This window comes from Mustela putorius, unplaced genomic scaffold (assembly GCF_011764305.1).
Source record: "Mustela putorius furo isolate JIRA1106 unplaced genomic scaffold, ASM1176430v1.1 tig00003850_pilon_pilon_pilon, whole genome shotgun sequence".
NCBI lineage: Eukaryota > Metazoa > Chordata > Mammalia > Carnivora > Mustelidae > Mustela > Mustela putorius.
The window spans coordinates 15,940,959-15,968,778 of NW_025422002.1; the positions used below are offsets into that span (position 1 = coordinate 15,940,959).

Here is a 27,820-nt window from a genome sequence, read left to right on the forward strand (position 1 = left end):
GCGCTTGCGCAGAGCGCAGGGCGACGTGGCTGGCCGGAAGTTGGCTGTGCGGAACCGCAGCCGGATCGCCGCGGTTCCCTGCCCGGGTCTACCCGAGGGCTGTTGCGTTGCGCCCCGCCAGCACTACCATGCTGAAGAAATTCGACAAGAAAGACGAGGAATCGGGTGAGGGGGCGTAGGCTTAGGGGAGGCTGGACCCTAGCGCAGGCTCTCTGTTCCTCCGCCGGGAGCGCTCGTTTTGGGCCGCTGCCTAGACCTAAAGCCGAGACCCAGTGAGGGACAGGGGTTGTGCCAAGGTCCGCAGCTGGTCAGTGGCAGGCCTCGGAGAGCCCGAGCATGCTCCACTTCCCTCTCTCGTGAGCTCGGACCGCGATTCGCGGGGTGACCTTGGGCGGGTCATGCTCCTCTGGGGGCCCCAGTTTCCTCAGCTGTCAAGGGGAGGGGTCCGGCCAGATGCACCGTTGTGACTTTGTCCGTGATACCTCTTGGGATTCGCCGAGGCTGCGCTGCTGCTGGCCAGATTGCGGCGTAATCCGTGGAGCCAGTGTTCTGCGGCTGAGAACCCTTTTCCATTCATTTATTCAGTAAACGTCTATTGCGCGTTTACGGGATGCGAGGCACCGTACTGCATTCTGAGACTGCAGTAGAACAAATGAGACACTCGGTGCCTGAGCTGGGAATATTACGTCACAGGCGTAGTGGAGAAGATACGCACCAGCCAGATAATCACACATGTAATTAATTACAAATGTGACATTTACTATGAAGATATCCTAGTCACTACGAGATGGGGGTTCTCACACATTGTAGGGCCTCAGTTAATTATAAGTTGCGTAAATGAATGCAAGATAAGTCGCTGTGAGAGGCACTATTACCAGGGCTGCTTGGTGACTAAGAGGTTTGGGGTAAAAGGGGCTCCCTGCAGGAGAGTGGTAAGATCTATATGCAAGGTGTAGAGCTTTGATTGCCATTCTGTAGTAATTTGAACTTGACTAGGTAGACAATAGTATGGGAGGTTTGCAATTTAGCCTTACAACCTGTACTCAGTCTTCTGTGTTCTGTAGGTGGAGGCTCCAACCCGTTCCAGCATCTTGAGAAGAGTGCAGTACTCCAGGAGGCAAGTGTCATTTGCCCTCTTTCATCCTAAGTGCTCATGTCCTACTCAAAATAGTAACACATTCAAAGTGGTGGTTTAAAGAACAGTAAGGGAAGGTCGCTGGGGTGGCTCAGTCGATTAAGCGGCTTCCTTTGGCTCAGGTCATGATCCCAGGGTTGTGGGATGGAGCCCCACATCAGGCTCCCCGCTTGGTGGAGAGCCTGCTTCTCCCTCACCCTCTGCCTGCTGCTCCCCTACTTGTGCTTTCTTTCTAGCTCTCTGTTAAATAAATAAATACAATCTTTAAAACTAAATAAATAATAAAATAAAGAACAGTAAAGGAGAAAACCTGTTCCCGGAAAGACAGGAAAGCTTCATTCCTGGACAGACTTGATGACGTTTGCATTTTTTGTTGTTGTTCTTTGCTTCTAGTTAATAAGTATTTACTACTGAGTATCTGGTAGTAAGTCAGCACATCCCAAACTAATATTTAGGGAATATTTGAGGAGTTGTTAATAGATGAATTAAAGAAAAAACAAAACAAAACTGTTCGCTTATGAAAATAAGCTTTTTCAGGCAAATGTATTTATTTATCCTGAAACTTCTCAGATCTTGAATGTGCTCGAGGGCAGTCAGTGGAAGGCAAATAAACTGGGCTAGAAGGTAATGTTTTTGGTTGCTGTTGCTTCTTAGGCCCGAGTATTTAATGAAACTCCCATCAACCCTCGAAAATGTGCCCACATTCTCACCAAGATCCTTTACCTCATAAACCAGGTAAGAGGATGGAGCTTGGGGGTGGGAAAAATGGTGCTGGGGGTTATTGGGAGGGGTGCTAAATCAGGTAGCTTAGGGTTTTTGACAGCTCCTGTGTGGTTGTCATCAAGCCCTGGGTCTCCTCCTCCTCCACCAACTCTGGTGCATTGCCCTTGATGGAGCCTCTGCAGGGTCTGGGGATCTGGCCTGGCCTGATCTGGCAGAAAGAGCCTTCTGGCCTCCCTCTCCCAAGCTGACACTTCTTTTTTGCTTAAAACAGGGGGAGCACCTAGGGACCACCGAAGCAACCGAGGCCTTCTTTGCCATGACCAAGCTCTTTCAGTCCAATGATGTAAGTGCCCTCAGTCAGTATTGTCTACCTCTGTGTGGATTGGAGTTTTCCTAACCTTGGTCCTCATGCTGAACCGAGCGTCACAGGGCTTTTCCTATTTCTTAACCAGCCCACACTCCGTCGGATGTGCTATTTGACCATCAAGGAGATGTCTTCCATCGCTGAGGATGTTATTATCGTCACCAGCAGGTGAGTCTTGGGTCTATGGATGGCTCCTCTGATGGATGCCATTGCCACAGAGGCTGTTTTTTCTCATGTGTGTCTGGCAAAGAGTCTTGTTTGACATCATGCCAGGTATCCTTTCCTCTTTTGTCTTCCTCATCTTTCAGTTACTGCTGCCCATCCCATGGCAGCCTCTAGAGTATACAGTTTCCCTTTTAATTCTCTGGACTTACCTTGGCACACATCCTTCCTTGCCTTGATTTTCTCTCAGTCAGCTGAGCCAGCCTGGAACTTTCACAAAGACTTTAGTGAGTACCAAGAGAGAACACAAGAAAAATAGACATAGAGAGTGCAGGGGGTATACGGACAGGCTCACTTACCAAGTACTGGTTTCTGCTTCACAATGAATTATTCAGGGGACAGATGCAACTAAAATATAATCCCTGTCCTTAAGAGCTAGGGCTCAATTCTCTCATTCTTGCCACACTTTGATGGTTGGGGGAGATTTCGTAGATTCGTTTAGAAAATATTTACTGAATGTCCACCAGTCCCTATGTGTAGCTCTGGGAATATGGCAGCAAATGAGACCGACATGAGCTCTGCAGCCCCAGAATTGACAGAGAAATAGCCAGGCAGACAGGCATTAAGATATAATAGTTTATCATGGGAACTGTGATCGACTGTGAGAACAGACCTGAAGGATATCCACCTTGAATCTGGATCAGGAAAGGCCTTCTAGACCTGTCTGAGTAAAGTCCTGAAGGATAAGGAAGAACAAGCAGGATGGTGCTAGCTTTGGCAGCACATATACTAAGATTGGAATACAAAGAAGATTAGCATGGCCCCTTCTCAAGGAAGGCGGGCACATTTGTGAAGCGTTCCATAGTTTTCCAAAAGAAAGAAAGTCACTGCTGAGAATGAATCTCTTCCAAAAATTCTTATTAAAAAGGGAAAGGAGGGAGGGAGGGAGATAAGGGCGCCTGGGTGGTTCAGTTGGTTAGGCACCTGCCTTCAGCTCAGGTCATGAATCCAGTGTCCTGGGAACAAGCCCTGCATTGATCTCCCTGCTACTCAGGGAGCCTGGCTCTTCCTCTCCCTCTGCCCCTCCCCGCCCATGCTGTCTCTCACACTTGAGGTCTCTCTCCCAAGTAAACAAAATCTTGAAGGAAAAAAAAAGAAATCTAGATAGATAGATAGATAACAGGATAGAGGTGGAGGGGGTCAGAAGTGCTCCAGGCTGAGGGAATAGCATACACAAAGGCCTGGAGAGGAGAGAGTATGGCCTTTTGGGGGACTTCTCTGTCAAGGAGTTTATACTTGATGGTAATGGGCAATAGGAAGATTTGGGAATGTTATAATCCAAGCCAGAGAGTGACCTGGTCAGTTTCAAGTTTTGTTTTGTTTTTAAGGATTTTATTTATTTATTTGACAGACAGAGATCACAAGTAGGCAGAGAGACAGGCAGAGAGAGAGGGGAGAAAGCAGGCTCCCCACAGAGCAGAGATCCTGACGCGGGGCTCCATCCCAGGACTCTGGGATCATGACCAGGGCCAAAGGCAGAGGCTTTAACCCACTGAGCGACCCAGACGCTCCTGTTTTGTTTTATTTTTAAGAGACTTTATTTATTTAAGAGAGAGAGCATGAGAGGGGAAAGGTCAGAGGGAGAAGCAGATTCCCCACTAAGCAGGGAGCCCGATGTGGGACTCAATCCTGGGACTCCAGGGTCATGACTTGAGCCAAAGGCAGTTGCTTAACCAACTGAGCTACCCAGGTGCCCCATCAGTTTTGAGTTTTATAAAAATCTCTCTTGTTGCCGTGTGGCTTTTGACCAGGAAGGTCTAAGAATACAGTGAGAGTGCTAGTTAGGAGACTCGTATAGTAGTTCAGGCAAACGTGGTGACCAGAGCTGGGGACGAATGGGTGGGGCATGTGCTTAGGAAGGGCCCGCCAATCTTCTGTGTGTAGACGATGCCTTCCCCTCCCACAGCCTGACAAAGGACATGACTGGGAAAGAAGACAACTACCGGGGCCCGGCTGTGCGTGCCCTCTGCCAGATTACTGATGTGAGTCCCCTGTCCCCACCAAGCAGCCATTCTCCTTCCCTGCTTCTTGGCAAGGCTCAGTCATGATCTTCCTTCTCATGCATTAGGTTGTCCTGCATCTCACTGAGCCAGGCTATGTGGGGGTGCGGGCGGGGCACAAGAACACCAGAAACAGGTGTGCCTCCTCCTTGCCCTCACTCTTCCCACCCATCACCTGTGCTTCTGATGGTCAGCGAGGATTGATTGGGTCCCCTCCCCCCCTCACTCGTTGTCCCCACAGAGCACCATGCTGCAGGCTATTGAGCGCTACATGAAACAGGCCATTGTGGACAAGGTGCCCAGTGTCTCCAGCTCTGCCCTGGTGTCTTCTCTGGTGTGTAGCTGGGGACCCTGCCGGGGCTGGGCGGCAGATTGGGAAACAAAGGAAATACCAGAGTTTCTTTTCAGTAGGAAAAATAGTGTTTCTGTATCCCCAGATCTGAGAGTCCCACCAACTCTCTTAGTGAGGCATACTAGGGACCTCTTGGGACCTATCCCTTTGGATGACTGAGCGTTGGAATTTGGGTCTTGTGGGAGATCTGCCACTGGGGCAGAGAGTGAGGGTAGGAGCTCTCCTTGTGCACCGTCTCACAGAACCAGCACAATGAGGAGGCTCTGGGCTGTGTCTGAGGGAGGATCCAGAGCTGGACTGAACTGTGAACTGGGGCCAGGAGGTATGACAGCAGAGGGTCCTGCCTGCCTGCTTCTTAAATGTGCTTTGTTCCCATAGCACCTGCTGAAGTGCAGCTTTGATGTGGTCAAGCGCTGGGTGAATGAGGCCCAGGAGGCAGCATCCAGCGACAACATCATGGTCCAGGTGAGGTGTGAGCAGAGCAATGATATTTACAGTTCTTAGGCAGATGGTGTGGCACTAGCTGGTCAGAATGGACACTCACCATGGAGATCCTGGTGGTCCCTAGCAGGAACGGGCTTTAATCTTTTGTCATTGGACTGGGGGGAGATTTGGGAGTTTGGAGAGAGAATCCAGGGCACCACTTGGGAAGATGGAAGTTAGAGGCTGCTTACCCGCTGGGACTGAAATATTCAAGTATTTGATAACCAGCTGAGTGGTATTTTGGGGTATGGGAGGAAGCAGACTCAGCCCAGGCAGGCAGACAGCCTTTGCCAAGCTGGCTTTGTTAGTGATGCATGTAAATACCTTGGTGGGGCTTTCAACTACTTAACTCTTTTTCAGTGACTTTGGGCCAGGAATTCCTTTTACCTCTGTGAGTCTCAGCTTCCTTGTCTGTAAAATGGGAATGAAAGTTACTGCCTCACAAAGCTGTGAAGATAATATGAGATAGCATCTAGAACTCTGACCTGTGGGGTTAGGCATTTGCCTTCTGCTTGGGTCACGATCCCAGGGCCTGGGATCAAGCCTCGCATCAGGCTGTCTGCTCAGGAGGGAGTCAGCTTCTCCCTCTGCCCTTGCCCCTGTTGTGCTCCCTCTCAAATAAGTAAAATCTTAAAAAACAAACCCCCATCTGCTGAATGCATACCTGTAGGTGCTCCCCATGTATTTATCTCTTCTTTCTCCTCATCCCTTGTGCTGCCTCTCCTCTTCAGAGCCAGCTGTGGCCCCTCAAAATACTTATCAGGGTCAGAGAAGATTCTCTCATACAAGACACCCACGGTTGCATGACTTAGCCTTTGAACACCACCCTTGTAAAGAAACAAAGGGCAGGGGGATAGGAAATAACTCTATACACCTTACATCCCCAGAAGGGGAAATCCCTTGACTTTGGGCACTGCAGACCTAGCTTTGCCGGTCCAGCCATGAGTCCTGGGGCAAGTCAGTGGGACTACAGATACCTACCTTCAGGAGTGTCGTACGGTTTAATGCCACAAGGCTTCATGGGAGGTGTGCCACATGCCACCCTTACCGCATGTGTCCATGCTTGGGGCCTGGCTCCCGCTTTCTCTTATTGAAAAATACTGCACCCCATTCTTTCATCTCTGGCATCTGTGGTCTCCTCCATATCTGTACTCCTGGTGCCCATTGGGACCCTTGCCAAAATCAGAGGCAGGAGCTAGACTGCAGGTATATCCACGTGGTTTGTTGAGCATTGTGCCAGAGGCTATCTGTACAAAGAACCTGGGGAAATTTGTCACAGCCACACTGAAGTAGCTACTGTGATGCCCACCTTAGAAATGAGAAGGCTGAAGCCCAGAGAAATGAAGTGGCCTGCCCAGGGCCACACAGCCAGTAGACCTGAGCTTCACACACCTGTGCTCTGCTGTGATCCCCTGTCTCTAGTACCATGCTCTGGGGCTCCTGTACCATGTGCGTAAGAACGACCGCCTGGCTGTCAATAAGATGATCAGCAAGTTCACCCGGCACGGCCTCAAGTCTCCCTTTGCCTACTGCATGATGATCCGGGTGGCCAGCAAGCAGCTGGAGGAGGAGGACGGCAGGTAATGGCTCTTGTCTCCCGTGGCTAGGTGATGCCTTGTTCAGTGCTGGGCCATCCCCAACTTCTTGTCACCCCTATTCTTTTGTAGCCGGGACAGCCCACTGTTTGATTTCATTGAGAGCTGTCTGCGCAACAAGCATGAGATGGTGGTATATGAAGCCGCCTCAGCCATCGTCAATTTGCCAGGCTGCAGCGCCAAAGAGCTGGCCCCGGCCGTGTCAGGTTATAGCCCTCCTTCGCCCCACGTGTTAGCACCTGCTGGGAATGAGGCCTTGGGCTGAGGGTTGGGGAAAACAAAACGCCCACTAATAGGCCCTGGCATAGTAAAGATCCTTTTTAAGAAAAGGATCCGGAATCTAGTAAGTATATGTTCAGTGCCAGGCACCGTACCAGGCTCTCTCACATGCATTATGTCTGGGGATAGGGTACTTTTAGTTCCATCTCACTATTCATTAAAGAGCCTGGGGCTCTGTTACTCTGGCTAGCCATGGCAAAGGGGTCTGGTGGAAGAACCTAAGATTGAGAAAACCAGTACATGCTCTCTAGGGGCCAAGCTGTCGCAGACAAAGGAGAAGGCAATTCAGAGGGGTCACTCAGCCTAGAAGCCGGAGCCCAATAGTCTGGTTTGGAGTCCTGGCTTTCTGACAGCTAAGGCACAGGGAGGGTTGTACTGCCTGACATACAACCACATAGGATAGGAACCAGAGCAGTTGGTGAAGCCAGGATTGAGGTAGTTCTGGTTTCTTTACATGCCCAGGAGAGAGAAGTGCAGTTCCACTTTGCAGGGTAAAGGGCCCAGATTTCAGGTGTGGGCAGTCCTGAATTTCAGTCCTGGTTCCTGCCATTTCCTGGCAGCTAGTCTCAAGTGTGTTTAGTAGCTTTGCACCTGTGTGCCTCAGTCTCTGTATCTGTTAAACGGGGATGATAGTAAGAGCTGCTTTGTGGGGTGGTGAGAGATCAGCGAGACAAGGCACGGCAACTCCTTAGCATAATGCCTGGCACAGAGGGGCTAAGGAAGTAGCAGCCATCATCACTCACGACACCCACCGGCTCTCATGGGCACATTAAAGCTTCTGTGCTCTCTCCCTTGGTTGTGGTGAGGGTGCCAGCAGGAAGTGAGCCCAGGGTTTGTGTCTGAACAGTCTCCTAGCCCTTGTGTACCTCTGTACCCTACCTCGGGAGGCCTGGGCTTTCCCAGCTGCTGGGCAGTGAGGGCAGCCTGGCACGTGGCATCTGTCTCCCCACAGTGCTCCAGCTTTTCTGCAGCTCACCTAAAGCCGCTCTCCGCTACGCTGCTGTCCGCACCCTCAATAAGGTAAGGGTTTAGGGGTTGGCAGAATGGGGGTTCTGGCCTTTTGAGAGGGTCAGGGAGGTGGCCTGATCCAGCTGGAGACGTTTCATGGCAAAAGGTGTGTGCTGGTCACAGTTGCTTTCTACCTGATGGTGAGAGGGGCTCACCCGAAGGACTTCTGGCCAGGCCAGAGCCATCCAGAGGAATAACAGAAGTCCCTTCTTGTCTCTGTCCTCCCAAACAGGTGGCCATGAAGCACCCATCCGCGGTGACAGCCTGCAATCTGGACCTGGAGAACCTGGTGACAGACTCAAACCGCAGCATCGCCACGCTGGCTATCACCACGCTCCTCAAGACTGGCAGCGAGAGCAGCATCGACCGCCTCATGAAGCAGATCTCATCCTTCATGTCAGAGATCTCAGATGAGTTTAAGGTACCTGGGCGTGCCTGGAACACCCGCTGCCCCCAGGGTGAGGAAGATACTGTGGGCCTGCTCCCCACGGCCAGGATTGACCCAGGGGCTGGTGAGGCTGACGCGGCGGAGGGGGTGGCATGTTGCCCTACACAGGGCTCTGCCTTAGGAGACGCGCACAGCCTGCCTCGGGGACTTTGTCCGTATTGTTCCTTTGGGAGGCTGGTTGGCAGGGCACAGAGTGAGGGCTGAGGTAGCAAATGTCAGTGATTTCTCCTTTTCTGGTATGGGCTGATGGCGGTACTATTGATCAGTTTGGGGAAGGAGGGAGGAGGGAAGGTGCTATTGATCAGTTTGGGGAAGGAGGGAGAGTCAGGTCCTAGGTGAGAGGAGCAAGAAGGTCATGGTGGTGATGGCACACATGCTGAACTTGAGGTGCCAGCGGGTAAAGTTCCCTGATGAACATTTGGAAACACTGGCCTTGAGCTCAGACAACAGAGGCTGGGGAGTGAGCGGCATAGAAGAGGTGGGTAAATCCACAGGAGGGGGAAGGACTGCTCAAGCAACTGTGGGCAAAGAGGAGAAGGCCATGGCCAGCGTACCCAGCAAGGAGCCAGAACAGCCGATGGGTGAGATCATAGGGGTGGAGGTAGGAAGAGAAGCAGGACAGATGGGATGGAGAGAGGGGCCTGCGCACTTAGCGTGAGGTCTGAGGCAAACAGCGTGTAGGGGACCCGGAGTCTGGATTTGGGGCTGTTGGGACTGGTGTGCATGCCACCTAGTTAGATGGGCTCAGGGATCACATGCTCCCTGAGGGTAGAGATGGAGTTCCCCTCTCCTTGCCCTCTAGGTCCAGGGCCTGGCTGGGCCTAAAGAAGGAGTCTGTTGGCACTTAATGAACTAAGTAACTTGACCTTAGGGGGCTTAGCAACCACGAGGGCTGTTGCTCACACATGTCTGTTTGAATCAGGTGGTGGTGGTCCAGGCCATCAGTGCCCTGTGTCAGAAGTATCCTCGCAAACACGCTGTGCTCATGAACTTCCTGTTCACCATGCTACGGGAAGAGGTAAGAATAGGCATTTGGGGTGTACCGGCTCTCCTCATGCAGGAAGTGACCTGGTGCTAGCTTCATGCTCAATTTGGAGCCAAGGTCCTCTTCTTGGGGGGGTACCAGATCAACTCGTTAACCAGGTGGATTTCCTGATGCCTGCGGCCCTTTCTGCTCCTCTTGAACCACAGTGTAAACATTCACCCATTCCTAGTAATTACAGTAATAACCAGTGACGCATCAGTGGCTTTAAAGAGCAACAGATACCCTGTGGCGATGCTTGTGCCAGACTCAGGGAAACCTGCGTTCTTCACTGGTGTCTAGTACAGAAATTGTCTGGGCAATTCCAGGAGCTCCAGGGTTGGTTTCTTCAGAAACTGATGCTCGTAATGTGATGCTGCATTCTGTTTTTGCTTCTCATGTGAATTAGTGACTCATGTACACTGCCTTCCTTGGGCGTCTCAACAAAACCAGCTTATTCAGAGGACCAGAAGCAAAGGGTTTTAGGCTAGATTTGGTTCCCATGTATCTGGTGCCCCTTTGGCCCAGCCCAGAGGGACCCTTGGACTGAGGCAGGTGAGGAGTCCTTGCCTGGGGTATCTTTGGGGCTCCTGAGATATTAGAGAGGGGGAGAGCGCTAATACTTAGGGAGGGAACCCTCAGCTAATGGGTCCAGCACTTTGGAGACATTACAGAGTGTATACAATCTTGTGATCCTCATAACAGGCCTTGTCAACAGACATCGTTTTCCCCCTTTAAAAATCAGGGATCTGAGGCTCAGGTGAAGTGACCTGCCTAGGGTCACCTGGCCAGACTCCATGGTTTTCTCCCAGACCTCCTTTCCTCCAAGAAAAATTCATGGTTGCAAATATCAGTTAAGTGTAAGACCTTTACTCTTTAGAGTTCCAACAGTCAGACCCTGAGACCTTGTCTTCTAGAAACGGGCCTGTTGCTCATGCTCAGGGGCGTGTCATTCTCTAGTCAGAGCAGCTGCCAGCAAAGCCTCGTTGAGGTTGCTCTGAGCTTCTTGCTGCCCCCGTGCTGCTTGGCTGGCTTGTAAAACCGCTACTGAAAATAGCATTTGAAGGTTTATGGTGTGCCTACTCACTGAAGCTCAGTGTTGTACAAATAGCATCTGACTTAGCCCTTCACAATAACCTGGCAAGTAAGTACATTGATGATGGTCCTTACTACGGAGATGTCTGAGGTTCGGCAAGGAATGTAACTCACAGCTGTAACACAAACTCATCTGCAAACGGGCCAGATTAGATCCACAGCCAAGTTGTACTGTGATTGTACAAAGTTTTAAACAATGCAAGTTAGGGGCGCCTGGGTGACTCAGTAGGTCAAGCCTCTGCCTTTGGCTCAGGTCCTGGGATCAAGTCCTACGTCAGGCTCTCTGCTTCCTCCTCTCTCTCTGCCTGCCTCCCTGCGTACTTGTGACCTCTCTCTTTCTCTCTGTCAAATAAATAAATAAAAATCTTAAAAAAAAATATTTCAAGTTAGCAGTCATTATTAAAGAAAAAAAAGATTTTATTTATTTGAGAGAGAGAGAAAGCACAAGGAGGAGAAGGGTCAGATGGAGAAGCAGACTCCCTGCTGAGCAGGGAGCCTGATGTGGAACTCGACCCTGGGACTCCAGGATTATGACCTGAGCCGAAGACAGTCACTTAACCAACTGAGCCACCCAGGTGCCCAGTTAGTGGCCGTTATTTGCAAATCACGAAAAGAACCACCAATGCCAACAGATTTTATAGTTTCTCCTACAAAATTTGGAAGATCTGGCAATGCTGGATTGAGTGATGATTTCCCTCTTTAGGTGTGACAAGCACTGTGCAGTGCCTCACCCCTCCGAACCACTCCCCTTCCATTGCCAGATTACATGCCTGGTACCTGTGGGCACCTCAGTCGCCACCTCTTTCATTAGAGTCTGTAAGTTGCAGAGCACAGATTTGGTTCTGGGGTCTTCTGGCTCTCTGCTGACCCATTCTGTTTGGGTTTTTTTGGTTTTTGTTTCTTGTTTTTCAATTGTGGTAAAATACACATGACATAAAATTTATCATCCTAGACCTTTTAAGTGTCTAGTTCAATATAGTTAAATATATTCACATTGTCGTAGAGCTAATACCCAGAACTTTTCATCTTGTAAAACTGAAATTCTGTGCCTATTAAACAATTACTTTCTATTTCCCTCTGCCTGTTGTCTGTCTCCAGAAACCACCTTTCTTTTTGTCTCTCTAAGTTTGATACCCTAGATATTTCATGGAAGTGGAATCATGCAGTATTTGTTTTTTTGTGACTGGCTTACTTCACTTGGTATAAATGTTGCTGAGTTTCATCCATGTTATAGGACTTAAGAGAATTTCCTTCCCTTTATGGCTGAATAGTCCATGTTATGGATAGACCCCATTTTGTTCATCCATTCATCCATTGATGGACACTGGTTGCTTCCACCTTTTGCCGATTATGAATAATGGGGTTATGAATGTGGGTGTAAAACTCTTTTCAAGACCCTGCTTTCTATTTGAATATATACCCAGAAGCAGAAGTGCCAGATCATATGGTAATTCTGTTTTCTAAAATTTTCTGAGGAATCCCTGTACTATTTTCCATAGCATTTGTACCACCCAGTCTGCCTTTTACTTCAAAGTTGGGAAGAAAAGTGAAATCCAAAATGTGTCTATTAAACTATCTACTATTAGATCTGGAAGGACCCCAGTGAGCATTCAGTCCACACCTTATGTTTTACACAAAAAGTAAGATAGAGGCCCCGAGAGCCAGGTCCCTTGCCTCCAGGATCTGTGTTTGGACTGCTGTCCCCGGTCCCAGTTAGGTGCTGGGCCTTACAGCTCATTTCTGGAAAGAGCAGACTCCTTGCTCAGCTTAGCCCTTCTTGCTGCAGGGTGGCTTTGAGTACAAGCGGGCCATCGTGGACTGCATCATCAGCATCATTGAGGAGAACACGGAGAGCAAGGAGACTGGGCTGTCACACCTGTGCGAATTCATTGAGGACTGCGAGTTCACCGTGCTGGCCACCCGCATCCTGCATCTTCTAGGCCAGGAGGGGCCCAAGACCAACAACCCCTCCAAGTACATCCGCTTCATTTATAATCGCGTGGTCTTGGAGCATGAGGAGGTCCGGGCAGGTGGGTATGAGTTAGGGCTGAACAGGGGCTCTTAGCTGCTGCTTGAGCAGGTAGCCTGCCAAAGGGAGCTGAGCCCCAGCCCACGGGCAGTCTGTGTTCTTGCCTCACAAGCTCGGTGAGTTCTAACATTGTGGGAAGGACCATAGATGCTTGGGTATCACTCAGTTGAGTGACTCTTTAGCTCTCTGATTTTTGTTACTGACTTAAGGTTTTTAACTTTCTTTTCTTTCTTGCTTGTTTTTTGGGTTTTGTTTTGTTTTGTTAGTTTTTTTTTTTTAAGTAGCTTTATTGAGAGAGATATCATTCACATATTGGGAAATTCACTCTTTTTTTTTTCTTTTTCTTTAAGAAAGGGAGCATGGGATGCCTGGGTGGTTTAGTTGGTTAAGTATCTGCCTTTGGCTCGGGTCGTGATTCCAGAGTCCTGGGTTCGAGTCCCACATCAGTCTCCTTGCTCAGCAGGGTGCCTCCTTCTTCCTCTGTCTGCCCCTTCTCCTGCTTGTGCTCTCTTGCTCTCTCTGACAAATAAATAAAATCTTATTGAAAAATTTAAAAAGGTTGGGGGAGCAGAGGGAGAAAGAGAGACTTAAGCAGGCTCCATACCCAGTGCAGAGCCTGATGCAGGGCTCCATTGCACAACCCTGAGATCATGATCTGAGTCAAAATTAAGAGATGGATGCTTAACCAACTAAACCACCCAGGCGCCCCAAAATTTACATTCTGAGTGTGAATTGAGTGTACAATTCAATGTGTAACCATCATATTCTTAATTTTATTTTAAATTTTCTTTCCTTTTTTTCTTATGCCCCCACTGGGCAGATTTTTCTTTCTTTCTTTCTTTCTTTTTAAAGATTTTATTTATTTATTTAACAGAGAGAGATCACAAGTAAACAGAGAAGCAGGCAGAGAGAGAGAGGGAAGCAGGCTCCCCGCTGAGCAGAGAGCCCGATGCAGGACTCGATTCCAGGACCCTGAGATCATGACCTGAGCCAAAGGCAGCGGCTTAACCCACTGAGCCACCCAGGCACCCTGGGCAGATTTTTCTTATTTCAGCAATTAATATTCATAAATAATAGTTCATTTTTTCATTTATATTAATCCAGAGGCTCATAACTATGAGTTGAGGCCATTTGGATATACAAGCTGAGCAGCCTGTATGTGGCTAGCTTCTGTGGTCTCATCATAGTCAATGCTGAAATTTCTTCTGGAACCTAAAGAAGGGGCTGCCTTCTCCCTGAAGCGGATGAGGTAGTTGAGGCCCAATGGAGGTACACACAGAGCCACTCATTGCATTCTTGGCAGGTTTGGGCCTATACACTAGAGACTGCTTGGCTCTGGGGCTCTTCTGCTCAAAAACCCATTCTAAGCACTGAAAGTGTCCAAGCTATGAGCTGTCAGATACATTGGGTAAATTGTATTTGCTTCATAAATACAGGTGCTGTGAGTGCTCTGGCCAAGTTTGGAGCCCAGAATGAAGAGATGTTACCCAGTATCTTGGTGTTGCTGAAGAGGTGAGTCTGAGCCAGAGTTCCCTGAGGGATGACCGTGTTCCCCAGGGGAGAGAAGTTATACAACTTTGGATTGTAGGGGAAAAAAATAGAAAGCACAGAAAAGCGTGAAAAAACAGTATTGTAAAAATTCTGGGACCACTGTTGAGTTTTTCTTTCTTTCTTTCTTTCTTTCTTTTCTTTTTTTTTTTTTTTTTAAGATTTTTTTAGTTTATTTATTTATTTGACCGAGAGAGAGATCACAAGTAGGCAGAGAGGCAAGCAGAGAGAGGTGGGGAAGCAGGCTCACTGCTGAGCAGAGAGCCCGATGTGGGGCTCAATCCCAGGACCCTGAGATCATGACCTAAGCTGAAGGCAGAGGCTTAACCCACTGAACCACTCAGGCACCCCTCTTTTTTTTTTTAAGTTATTTTCTTTCTTTAAAATAGCTTTACTGACATATTTTGTAAGCCATAAAGTTCACCAATTTAAGATGTATAATGTGATGGTGTTTGTATATTCCCAGAGCTGTGTAGCCATCACCATAATCTAAGTTTAAGACTTCTTTTTTTTAAGGCAACCCTCTCAGGTCCCCTCCTTCTTCAGGAGCTTTGTATTCTCACTCAATAAACTTAACTTTCACTCAGTAAACTTTGCTGCCCACCAAAAAAAAAGAAAAAAAAAATATATATATATATATATATTTTAAGATCTTATTTATTTGACAGAGAAAGAGAGAGAGCGAGGGAGAGAACACAAGTGGGGAGGAGAGGGAGAAGCAGGCCCCCCTGCCCAGCAGGGAGCTCCAGGCAGGGTTCGATCCCAGGACCCCAGGAGGAGAGGGAGAAGCAGGCCCCCCTGCCCAGCAGGGAGCTCTAGGCAGGGTTCGATCCCAGGACCCCAAGATCATGACCTGAGCCAAAGGCAGCCACTTAATCACTGAGCCAGCCAGGCGCCCCAGTTTAAAACGTTGTTATCTTCCCTAATAGAAACCCTATGTCCGTGGTGCTTACAGAGCAGAGAAAATGTCTGTTGGGCTAGGGCAGTTTTCTCACTGTGGGTATGTGTTCCAGCACTAAGACTCCTTGGTTCCTGTGGGGTTTTTTTGCAATGTATGAGGTCTGATGTTTTCAGCTGTGCCTCCTTGGCTCTTTTGCTGGTTAGCTGGTGAGGGTGGAGTTAGAAAGAGAAACTCTATATCCATTACTAGTCACTTTGCCCTCACTCCTTCCCCAGCATTTCCCCACCTAGCCCTAGACAACCACTAATCTACTTTCTATCTTTACAGATTTGCCCTTTCTGGTTATTTCATAGGAATGCATTCATAATCTACGGCTTTTCGTGTGTTCGGCTTTTTCATGATGTTCCTTTCAGGGTTCATCCCAGTACTTCATTCCTTTTTATGGCCAAAGAATTCATTGTACGGGTAGACCACATTTTAGTTATTCACCAATTGACAGACATTGGAATGTTTCCACTTTCTGGCTCTTGCAAATAATGCTGTTGTGAACATTCATGCCCAAGTTTTTGTGTGACCTGTGTCATCTCTTCTCATGAAGATACACCCAGGAAGAGAATTGTTGGGTCATATTAAATTCTTTTTTTTGACATGTCACTGGATATAGAAGATTGCCTCCCTCAGTAGGTAGACTTTAGGGAGAGGACCCAGGGAATATGAATATGGCCACCCCTTACGTAGTTAGTTAGAATGTCATGGGCTTTTCTGCGCGTTTGATTTCTGAGCTTTAAGAAATTTGGTTTCTCTGACTAATTTGAGGAAGGCTGAGGAAGCCTTGCAGCATCCCTCCCACCACCCTTGGGGGCCCCAGTCAGGAGTTCTGTGTGTTCTGGCTGCAGGTGTGTGATGGATGATGACAATGAAGTAAGGGACCGAGCCACCTTCTATCTCAATGTCCTGGAGCAGAAGCAGAAGGCCCTCAATGCGGGCTATATCCTAAATGGTGAGTCTCACTAGATGTCTTTGACTTGGCCCCGTCCCAGGGCTGTGGCCCTTCTCGCCACTCTGGAGCAGGCGCACACTCCCTGAAGAACGAAGTTTGAGGCAAGACACTTGTGGCTAGACTCTCATGGCAACTTCATGGCATCACCATAACCTCAGAAGATCTAGAATCTTGTGGTTCACACCATTGTGGGTGGAAACGGCTCGGTGAATTGAAACACTAGTCATTAATAAAAAACCTCTCTTTGCAGAATACTCTGTTCTCCGTAAGTCTCTCTTTTACATACATTTATCCCCATACCAGCTGTGAGAAGGAGCATATAGATGAAAAAGTGGAGGCCCAGAGGGTTAAGTGGTTTTCTCAGTAGTCTAGGATCACACGACCTAGATCCCAGGGCCTCAGTCTTTTGTGGGGGATTCTGGGTGCTCGTTCTCTCTTGTGTTCAGACAGTCTCTCTCTCGTACTGGCTTCTAGGTCTGACTGTTTCCATCCCTGGTCTGGAGAGAGCCCTGCAGCAGTACACTCTAGAACCATCAGAAAAACCTTTTGACCTCAAGTCTGTGCCCCTAGCGACCACACCAATGGCAGAACAGAGAACAGGTACGTAATACCTGTGATTTTGGAGGCCTTCGGGTCCAGGCCTCTGTTGGAGGGTCTACATGGGCCATGAAGCCACTAAACCTAGGCAGGATAGGGGGGATTGTACCAAGAGGATGGGAAAATCCTTTCTCCGTCTGGCTCCAGGAAACGGAGACACAGGCACATGAACACTCACTCTCTTTCTCACATGTTGTGTACTCTCACACACTCAGCAGGGTTGGAAGTTATAATCCCTAAGCAACAGCTCTGTGGTCAACACCGCACTGTCCCATTACTGGAGTTGTTGGTCACCACGTATGTTTGCTTCTGCAGAAAGTACCCCCATCACAGCCACCAAGCAGCCCGAGAAAGTGGCAGCCACCCGGCAAGAGATCTTCCAGGGTGAGTAGCAGTGCTTGGTGGGGCTCTCGAGACCTGGGCTTGTTCTCCTCAGCTTTAGGGTAGTTGCTCTCCTCAGGGGTATTAGAAGAGACTCAGTCAACAACAGTTCTTACTTTTTTTTTTTAAAGATTTTATTTATTCATTTGAGAGAGAGTGAGCATGAGCAGCGGGGAGGAGCAGAAGGAGAGAGAGAAGCAGACTCCCTGCTGAGCAGGGAGCCCTATGTGGGGCTTGATCCCAGGACGCTGAGCTGAAGGCGGACGCTTAACTGACTGAGCCACCCAGGCGCCCCTCAGCAGCAGTTCTTACTCCAGTGCTGGGCCCTGAGAGTACTTTAGACAGCACATTTGACCCTCAGGTGGAAGTTAGCGGGTCCATTTGGTATTGGAGGAACTGGAAGTTCAGAGAGAGAAAGTGAAATAGCTGAGGTTGCACAGCAAGAAAGTAAAGGGGTTGGAATTAAGATTCATATCAGCCTGACTCAGAGCTGCCACTCAGCCTTGGTTCTGAGGGCTCAGGCCCCTAGAGCCAGCTTCAGGCTACTGAGTGTCAGATTCAGTATAGCTGGGATCCAGAGGCCCTAGTGCTTTTTCTTGGTTTCCAGAGGCATTCAGTCCACATTGTCTGGGAATGTTTTGTTTAGGTATTTATCTATCCCTGTGGTCTTGTATCTTTTTAAGGGCAGAGGCTGTGTGTCTAACTACCAGACCATATAATCTACTAAATTCTACATATAATCTACTAAATTCCCACCTTCCAGGACTAATACATGCCCCTCTTCCTTCTTGAAGTGTCTCCTATGCTCATCACTTCTACTCCAGCTCTTCTGGTTTCTCTTAACTAGTTCTGTCTGATTCTTCACAGGTTCTGTCCTTTATATGCTCTATCATAGCTTTTGGCACGGTGCCTTTCTTCCTCATAGAAAGTTCCCAATTGTTGAATTAAATTAAATCCTCCCCCCATTCCATTCCATTCAAGAATCTTGTCTTCTCTTATCTTTCAGATTCAGCAAAACTAGGATCCAGAGCTAACTGGGATCACTCTTAACACAAAATTTTTCTTTCTGTATTACTTTTCCCCTTACTGTTACCACAGATCGCCACAAACTTAGTACATTAGCACAACATGTATATATTATCTTACAGTTATGAGGGCTGAAGTCCAAAATGGGTTCCACTGTGTTGGCAGTGCTGAGCTCCCTCTGGAGGCTCTGGAAAAGAATGGTGTCTTTGCTTTTTCTAGTTTCTAGAAAAAGAAACTAGCCTCCTCCATTCCTCTCCTGGTGACCCCTTCCTCCACCTTCACAGCCAGTGTGGCCTCTTCAAATCTGACTCTGAGCCTTCTGCCTCCTTCTCTTGTCATTACATTGGGTCCACCAGATAATCCAGGATAATCTCCCCATCTCAAGATCCAACTTAATCTTATCTCCAAAGTCGCTTTTACCATGTGATAGAATGTACTTGCAGGTTCTGGGAGTTAGCTTATGCACATCTTGGAGCCACCATTCTGCCACATCTTCGAAGGAAGGCTCCTAAGTCTCTTAGAGGGTATCAATTTCACCTTTTTTTTTTTTTTTTTAAAGTCTCGGGTTTTTTGTTTTTGTTTTTTAAGATTATTTATTTATTTATTTATTTGACAGACCGAGATCACAAGTAGGCAGAGAGGCAGGCAGAGAGAGAGGAGGAAGCAGGCTCCCTGCTGAGCAGAGAGCCCGATGCGGGGCTCGATCCCACACCCTGGGATCATGACCTGAGCCGAAGGCAGAGGCTTTAACCCACTGAGCCACCCAGGCGCCCTCAATTTCACCTTTAAACAATATTTCAGAGTCTAGCATTTATTGATCACCTGTTCAGTTCTAGGAACTTTGATTGCGTCATTTATCTTCACAACAATCCTGTGAACGAGATTATTATACCTATTTTATTGGTGAAGAGTTAGAAACTCAGAGGTATTAACTGATAGCTTCTAGCAGAATCCCCCAGGATAGTTTAGTGTCAGATCTTGAAACTTGGTGTCCAGTGAAATAAAATTCCCTTAGAGAAACACTCTGGTGCCTGATGATCATGATGGCCCAAAAGTGCCTGCTGAAATCAAAGCTGGCTGTTTCTGGGCTTCTTAGTGCCTGGTGTTCATCAGATGCAGTCCTTCGGGTAGCAGAAGACTGAAGAAGTCACAAAGAAAAAGCAAAGTAATAATAATAATGCTTACTTTCTGTCTCTACCCTTGAAACATAAATTGAGTACCTACTAAGCTCAGGGCAAAATATCAGATCCCTGGCCTCAGGGTACAATTCCTGTCCGTACAGAGTTCAATTTAACTGGGAAGACAAGTTAAAAATCTTAGAGCAGTGGGGGCACCTGGGGGGCTCAGTGGGTTAAGGCCTCTGCCTTCACTCAGGTCATGACCCCAGGGTCCTGGGATTGAGCCTCACATCGGGCTCTCCGCTCAGCAGGGAGCCTGCTCCCCCCAACCCTCTGCCTGCCTCTCTGCCTACTTGTGATCTCTGTCTGTCAAATAAATAAATAAAATCTTTAAAAAAAAAAATCTCAGAGCAGTGGTCTTCAAATATCAGTGCCTTCAGAATCATCTGAGAAAATATCTTAGAAATGCAGATTCCTGAGTCCCAAATCCAGAGATTCAGATAGAGCTTATTTAGGACAGGCCAGGAATTTGAGTTTTTTGGACCAGCCCCCACCCCAGCTAATTCTGACAAGGGTGATCCATGATTGTAGTTTGAGAAATGCTGCCCCTGCTGTAGAATGGAGAAGAGGGCAGTAGGCATAGCCATCATAGGCAGACATCGTGTGCAGACTGCTGCCAGAGGCCTCCTTCACCTGGATGGGCCAGGGTGGGGGCCTGTGGGCCAGAGGACCTAGCCCAGTGCTGGAACCTGGCTTTGGGGTATAAGGATAGGCCTTACTAGATGCCCACAGACCACTTGAAGTAAGGTTTTCTGCAAGTCTGAATCTGAAACTTCTCCTTACTGGCCATTTATCTTAACTAACAAGTGTATAGTTTGTTCTTTTGCCTGATTCTGTGGCTAGGACATCATTTGTCTCATCTTGAGAGTTTTCCTTTTAAGAATCTTTGCTGAGGGGGCGCCTGGGTGGCTCAGTGGGTTAAGCCTCTGCCTTCGGCTCAGGTCATGGTCCCAGAGTCCTGGGATCAAGCCCCACATTGGGCTCTCAGCTCAGCAGGGAGCCTGCTTACCCCCTTCTCTCTGACTGCCTCTCTGCCTACTTGTGATCTCTCTCTCTGTCAAATAAATAAAATTAAAAAAAGAATCTTTGCTGAGCTTCTAAAGTTGTAGGAGTCTCCAATAGGATTAGGCCTAGGCCATTGGGGTCTCCCAGTCAGTTTCCTGGGGCTGAGGTCTTTTGTAAGACATAGGGGAAGAGAGTATTCATGGCGGGTGGTACAACTTGAGGAAAGTTAGCAAAAGGAGAAAATGCATTGGTGTATTTGAGAAATAGCGAGTACCCTGTCATTATATATGCATAGCTGTCCATCTCAGTAGGGTGAAAGACCTGGAAAATTGGCCATGAGCATTTATTAGAAACCATCACAGGTTGGTCTGGGAATTGAAAGGCTAAGTGAACTTGTGGCCTATGACTTTCAGAGCAGTTGGCGGCAGTGCCAGAGTTCCACGGGCTGGGGCCCCTCTTCAAGTCGTCTCCTGAGCCTGTGGCCCTCACTGAATCAGAGACTGAGTATGTCATCCGCTGCACCAAACACACCTTCACTGACCACATGGTGTTCCAGGTGAGCAGGGAGGGCTGAGGCCTTGCTGGGACATTAGGCTAGATAGTGGTCCCAAGTATGACGGGTCCTATAAGGTCCCACACGGAGTTGGTCAGGAGCTTAACATGATGATAGGTCCTGTCACCAGCTTTTATGTGTCTTGTAGCCTTGACGCAGGACCTCTCGGTCCTGTGTGTCAGCACAGGGACAGGGAGACTGCAAGGGTACTGGAATAGGAATTGGGGTGAGCCCTCTGGGCTCTTCCTCTCCAGCAACGCTTGGACCTAGAGCTGTGTCTAAGCAACCCCTCTCCTCCCTGCTTCAGTTTGACTGCACAAACACACTCAACGACCAGACTTTGGAGAACGTCACAGTGCAGATGGAGCCCACTGAAGCCTATGAGGTGCTCTGTTACGTGCCTGCCCGAAGCCTACCCTACAACCAGCCTGGGACCTGCTACACATTGGTCGCACTGCCCAAGGAGGACCCTACAGCTGGTGAGCACCTCTCCAGAAACCACCCTGGCCTTGTGGGAGCCCTTGGGATCCATATGGGGTGGGCTGGTTGTACACCAGACATTTGTCTTCTATGAGAGCTTCAACTCCTTGATTTCACTCTTTGAAGAAGAAGAAAGGCCAAGTCCTGGGAACTTGTCATGTATCATCCCATTTCACCTTCATAGAAGGTGAATGAGGGGGGATGAGTACTGCTCTCCCTATCCCTAGATGAAAAGACTGAGATTCAGGGTAGATGAGTCACCTAAGTTCATGTGGCTGGTAAGAGGCAAGACCCAGATCTCTCTGGTCCTCAACTAGCAGTGCTTTCATTTCACCATGAGAGTACAAAGGCACAAAGCCTGAAACACCCCAACTCCACTCCTTCCGAGGGACCCACCAGCGTCTTTTTCCAGGCCTCGGACAGTTGACATTTGTGGCACAGGCTTAGCCATCCTGTGGCACCTCTCCTTTTCCTCTTTCTTCCCCTTAGGGGGCTCCTGAGACCTATGACTTGACTCTTTTTCCCTTCCATGAGGTGGTATCTTCTGTCCAGATTTGTGGGGTTGGATGGCTACTTGTGAGGTTGCTATTACTGATAATATAACAGAGGCCTGGGAAACTGGCCATGGCCACCTGCCCTACGGAGGAGCTGTCCGCTGCAGTGACTAGGGACTACCCAGCCTCTCTTCCCTGCAGTGGCCTGCACATTCAGCTGCATGATGAAGTTCACTGTCAAGGACTGTGACCCCACCACTGGGGAGACCGATGATGAAGGCTATGAAGATGAATATGTGGTAAGAAGCTGGTGTCAAGAGATTCATTTTTGTGTCCGAGGCTGTAAAGCAACCCCCTCCAGGAGCTAACAACTAGACTTGAAGCTTTTTCTTGCTATTTTTGGCTTTTTGAAAGAAAGTTTTTTTAAAAACTTAAAAAGAGTACATGCTTTAAAAAAAAGAAAACTTGGAAAATACATACTTGGGTATGAGCAAACAGGAAAACATTACTCATAGTCCTTGGGAGTTATGTGGAGGAGTGGGGAGGAGTTGTATAACTGAGGTCATTCTGGACATTATGTATCTTGCTGTTTCCACTTAAAACTGTAATGTGTTTTCCCCTGTGTTTACAAATATTTCATACATAAAGTTTTTCATGACTTGAAAAATACTCTGATATATAGAAATAACACACTTGACCTTTATTCCCTCTATGTTGGGCATTTGGGCTTCCAAATTTCACGGTAAAAGCTTCATTAAGTATCCCTTTGGGTCCAAATTTTTATCTGCATTTCAGATTATTTCCTTAGATTCCTGGAAGTAAAAAAATTGGGTCAAAGGATAAGCACGATTTTAAGACTGACTCGTGTTATCAAATTGCTTTCTAGAGAAGATGGATTGGTTTGCATCTGTTGAGTTGACCTTTCATGCACTCAGATGACTTCTAATTCCAGTTTTCTGAGCTTGGATGGAGCTGAGTGCAGGATCCCTCTGGGGTTTGACCATGGGGCAGTGGCTCAGTGCCATCTGAGGGCAGACTGTTATACTCAGACTGGGGATGCAGATTGTTCAAACTCCTCATAAGTAGAGGAAAAGTTACCGTGGAACACAACTGATATTCCCCATTGTCACACTGGAGCCGTTGTTGAGGGGACCTCCATCCATGAGCCAGCAGTGACGTTAAGATCAGGAATTGCCCTAGGAGCAAGTGAGCTTTTTGGGACAGCTGGCCCTGAGGCATTGCTTCTGCTGTGGGTGCTGAGTACTACTTAGGCACACCTTAAACGTTCCCAAGAGTAGGGGCTCAGTGAAGGTTAGGTGGGTGAGTAAATGGGGAATGTTAATATGCTGTCAGTCCAAGGTGGGGTGTAATACTGTATGTCATGTTCAGGGAGGACACAGCTGTGATGGAGGTGGGGTCTAGAATATGTCAGGCTCAGAGAACACAGCTGAGGCAGAAGGTGGGATCTACTGAGTCAGGAGTGATAGAGCCATCGGAGGCAGACCTTCTGGATCCTTGAGACACTGACTCTAGGAAGGCTTCAGAAGGGATGTGATCCCTAAGCTGACATCCTCAAGTGAGTACTTGGATCAGGGCATTTCTATTGAAAGGACACCACTTAGCTGTGAGCACTTGAAGGACAGATATCCAGTTTATCGTGTGTCCCCAGAGCCGAGCACCGTGCTCAGTGCCTAGTCAGCACCTGCCGGATACGTGGCAGAAAGGGATGAGCAGTGAGTTCAAAGCAGAGGTGTGCAGAGCAGGAACTCATTCCCCTGGGTGTATGTGCCTGACTTCACCTCCATCTTCCCAGCTGGAAGATCTGGAAGTCACTGTCGCTGATCACATCCAGAAGGTCATGAAGTTGAACTTTGAAGCAGCGTGGGATGAGGTAGGGGATGAGTTCGAGAAGGAGGAAACATTCACCTTGTCTACCATCAAGACACTTGAAGGTAAAAATCGTTGGCTACTGTTGAAATGTATCCTCCCCTTTCACTCCTGCTGGCCTTTGCCCCCCAGAGATCCTGGGCCCTATCAAGAGCACATCTGAAGGATGCCATTTTATGAAAAGCCCTTTAGAGGAGTACCTGGCTGGCTCAGTGGAAGAGCGTGCAACTCTTGATCTCAGGGTCAAGAGTTTGAGCCCCATGTTGGGTGTAGAGATTACAAAATAAATAAATAAGCCAAAAAGTCCCCTTAGGGGATGGGGGCATGGTACAAAGGGGAAACGAGATGTGGTTTAATGATGCTACAATTTCTTCCTACAGAGGCTGTGGGCAATATCGTGAAATTCCTGGGAATGCACCCTTGTGAGAGGTCAGACAAAGTGCCAGATAACAAGAACACCCATACGTTGCTCCTGGCTGGTAAGCAGTATTTCTAGGTGGGAAGGGCCTGTGTAGCTCACAGCCTGGATGCCACAGCATCCTGGGTTGAGGGCTCCCACTGGGAACACAGGGATTCAAAGTCACATCACTGAAAATTCACAAAGTAAAAAAAAATACAGCAGTGACTTATCCTCCGACCCTTGCTGCCTGTCATCTATTTCCATTCTGACAGGCGATCGGCACTGCTATTATAAACAATATATCGGTATATCCTTCCAGTAATCTTATGGATATGAATGCTAACATGTACACATTTCCCTATTTTAACTCAAATGTTTATGTGTAAATGGTGTATTTGCACTTTGTGCTTCACTTGACAGATCTTTCCTATGCCTGGCTGGCTCAGTCGGTAGAGCGTGCGACTTTGATCTCAGGGTCATGAGTTTGAGCCCCACGTTGGGGGTGGAAATTACATTAAAAATAAATGGAAGAGGGGCGCCTGGGTGGCTCAGTGGGTTAAGCCTCTGCCTTCGGCTCAGTTCATGATCTCAGAGTCCTGGGATCGAGTCCCGCATCGGGCTCTCTGCTCAGCAGGGAGCCTGCTTCCCTCTCTCTCTCTCTGCCTGCCTCTCCATCTACTTGTGATTTCTCTCTGTCAAATAAATACATAAAATCTTTAAAAATAAATAAATAAATAAATAAATAAATGGAAGAATACATAGAGTTTCCTCTTCAATTGTGGTAAAATCTACATAATAAAAAATGTATCCTTTTGAGCTCAGGTACACAGCTCAGTGACAGTAAGTATGTCTGTGTTACTGTGCAGTTATCAACACTGTCCTTCTCCAGGATTTTTTTTTTATCATCCCAAAGTGAATCCTCCTTTTTTGTAGCTTTCTTGTATTCCATTCTATGGGTGTACCATATTTTATAGAATCAGCCTGTATTGATGAATGTTTAGGTTGTCCCAGGCTTTTGCTCTTACAAAAATGCTACAGTGAATAATCATATACATACACATATATACACATACTTTATTTTGATGTATGCCCTGAGGATATCTATAGGATAAATTAACCAAGGCATTACCAAGTCAAAGTGCATTTCTCATTTTGATAAATTGCTTTGCTCATTTTGATAAAAATTTCCAGTTGCCTTCCATAGGAACTGTATTCCTTTCCTTTCACATTGTGGACAACATAGTATATTTTCAGTGTAATAAAGTAATCAGTAATATACACAGTATATTATCAAATCCTTATCAAATGATCCTTGCCAGTCTGGGTGGAGTTTTTCTTTTACATTTCTTGTGTATTGAATGAAGTTAAGCATCTTCCCATATATGTGTGTCATTTATATTTCTTTTTCGACAAATTATTTCTATAACCTTTCTCTAATTTTCTACCGGGTTGGTTGGTCTTTTCTAATAATAGGATTGGGACTTTAAGAAGTCAACATGGAAATTTTCAAACTTAGACAAAAATCAAATAGTACAATGAACCTTCATGAGCTCATCCTCCAGCTTCAACAACTCACAGCATCTATACCACCCCACCACTCACTCTAGTCCCCACCCCAGGTTATTTTAAAGAAAATTCCAGATCCAGCATTTTGTATGTAAATGTCTCTGTATGTTTCTCTAAGAGATAATAGCAGCAATACAGTTGTCACACATAACATTGAACAAAAGGAAATGGGAGATTTTTTTTTTCCTGAGTGTTTATAAACAGGGTTGGGAGGCAGCTCTTCTTCAGTGCCCTGCTCACAGCTGACAGACCCCAAGCGGATGTTTCTGGCCATGCTGAAACAGTCCCCTGGGTCTCGCAGACACCTGCGATGCGGTTTTGTCATGGAGGGGCTGTCCCTACATCTGCGCTCTTAGATTTAGCCAAAGGCATGAGAGCCTCCATGATGCCAGATAGAAGCTTTGTGTGTTCATTAATTCATTTGCACCTGGCAAAGCTTAAAAAAATACAAAAATTGTTAGTATATTATCTCCTCTACTCTGTAGTTGAGGATACTGTGGCTCAGTAAAGTAAAGTGACTTGTACAAGATCTCACTTAGGGATTTCAGCCCAGCTCCCCTGTTTCCAGGTCTATTCCCATTTCACTACACCACAGCTGCCTTGATCAGTTGCTGCAAATGCCACCCTCAGCCTACACTCTGCAGCTTCCTTCTTCCTTACACACCTCTATTTCTGTCTTCCCTTTAGGTGTGTTCCGGGGAGGTCATGACATCTTGGTGCGCTCCCGACTGCTGCTTTTGGACACAGTAACAATGCAGGTGACAGCCAGAAGTTCAGAGGAGCTGCCGGTAGACATCATCTTGGCGTCTGTGGGCTAAGAGGCCAGGCTGCATGAGTCCTACTCCTACCCTTTTCTCCCCAACACTACGCAGAAGTCATGCCTTCATCCTGAATCCAGTGGAAACTCCTTCCCAAGGCTCTGTATCAAAAACAATTAGAAATCACTGGGGAAAATTTTTTTTTTTTTTAATTTAGCCCCTGCCCCAGGACTGCCAAGGGGTAACGTTTTTTTCTTTTTTTAAATAGGGGATGATTTTAGCTTGTCCTAGAACCTGCTGCCGGGCCTGTCAGGGTAGGGACATTACAAATGAATAAAATGCTCACACTTCCTCCTGAGTTTATCCCCAGAAAACCATCTTATCCATATAAATAAATCAGCATGTATTTATTGAATGGTTGCTACTTCTGCAGACTCATGCTTCAGGGCGCCAATTTCTTCTTCCCCCTTCTGAGCCGCCAAGAACACCTGCTCTGTCTGCTTCACATCCATAGCCTTTTGGTTTCTGTACTTGAGGTCAGACCACTTCCACTGCTCTCCAAGCCCCAGGAATAGGAGTGGCGCAGGTTTGCTGAGGGGATGACAGCAGGCACTAAGGTCATGCCCCTGTTCTTGGCATCCTCACTGTCTCCCTCCTCTAGGCGATGAAGGGAGCCCTCAGAGGGTTTGGGTGGATTATTTGGGTGTTCCTTAGCATGTGCACTGGAGTTTGCCTGCTCTCAATTCAGTCCAATTTAGTGAATGCACAGAGGGGAAGAACAGCCCTTAGAGAGCACTCTGATGGCTGAAGATGCAGAAATCTTTATGTCCCAAGGGAGCAGGCTCAGAGGCCACCTCAGCTGCTGTTAAACTCAAGCCAGGTGGCTTTGCTAATTTCATGGAAGAAATAAACCTGCAAAGTCTGTTTTTAAAGAATCTAGGCCTCACCCTTAGAAATTCAGATTTGAGGGTGCCTGGGTGGCTCAGTGGGTTAAAGCCTCTGCCTTCGGCTCAGGTCATGATCCCAGGGTCATGGGATCGAGCCCCGCATTGGGCTCTCTGCTTGGCAGGGAGCCTGTTTCCTTTCCTCTCTCTGTGTGTGCTTCTCTGCCTACTTGTGATCTCTATCAAATAAATAAATAAAATCTTAAAAAAAAATTCAGATTTGAGGGTGGAGCAGTAGGTGAAAACCCTGGAAAGTCGCATTTTGGTGCCCACTTAAGTATGACAGTGACTTGTGTGATTCATGGAAGATTTCCTGATTGTTTCTCAATTTTTGCCCCAAAGCTCTTG

General features: G+C 47.6%; 1 protein-coding gene and 1 non-coding gene across 2 annotated transcripts; both read left to right on the forward strand.

Moving 5' to 3' along the window:
* The first annotated feature begins 3 nt into the window (after positions 1-3).
* On the forward strand, positions 4-26,943 carry COPG1 (COPI coat complex subunit gamma 1). Its single transcript, XM_045063388.1, has 24 exons — positions 4-165; positions 1,065-1,117; positions 1,790-1,870; positions 2,130-2,201; positions 2,311-2,390; positions 4,351-4,426; positions 4,686-4,778; positions 5,175-5,261; positions 6,702-6,859; positions 6,947-7,080; positions 8,106-8,173; positions 8,394-8,582; positions 9,532-9,627; positions 12,512-12,755; positions 14,191-14,266; positions 16,100-16,203; positions 16,678-16,803; positions 17,116-17,184; positions 20,804-20,946; positions 21,251-21,422; positions 22,119-22,216; positions 23,731-23,869; positions 24,185-24,283; positions 26,458-26,943. The coding sequence occupies exons 1-24, from the start codon at positions 129-131 to the stop codon at positions 26,586-26,588; spliced, it is 2,625 nt and encodes an 874-aa protein (XP_044919323.1). The 5' UTR covers positions 4-128; the 3' UTR covers positions 26,589-26,943.
* On the forward strand, positions 3,150-3,253 carry LOC123387249. The gene has a single exon (XR_006601583.1). It is a non-coding gene; the product is annotated as a U6 spliceosomal RNA (small nuclear RNA).
* Positions 26,944-27,820: the final 877 nt, after the last annotated feature.

Excerpts from the sequence above, each read along its gene's own strand:
- COPG1 (XM_045063388.1), top strand. The coding sequence starts at position 129 with ATGCTGAAGAAATTCGACAAGAAAGACGAGGAATCGG. Across the intron at positions 166-1,064 it reads CAAGAAAGACGAGGAATCGG|GTGGAGGCTCCAACCCGTTC; the intron begins GTGAGGGGGCGT and ends TGTGTTCTGTAG. Across the intron at positions 8,174-8,393 it reads CTGTCCGCACCCTCAATAAG|GTGGCCATGAAGCACCCATC; the intron begins GTAAGGGTTTAG and ends CCTCCCAAACAG.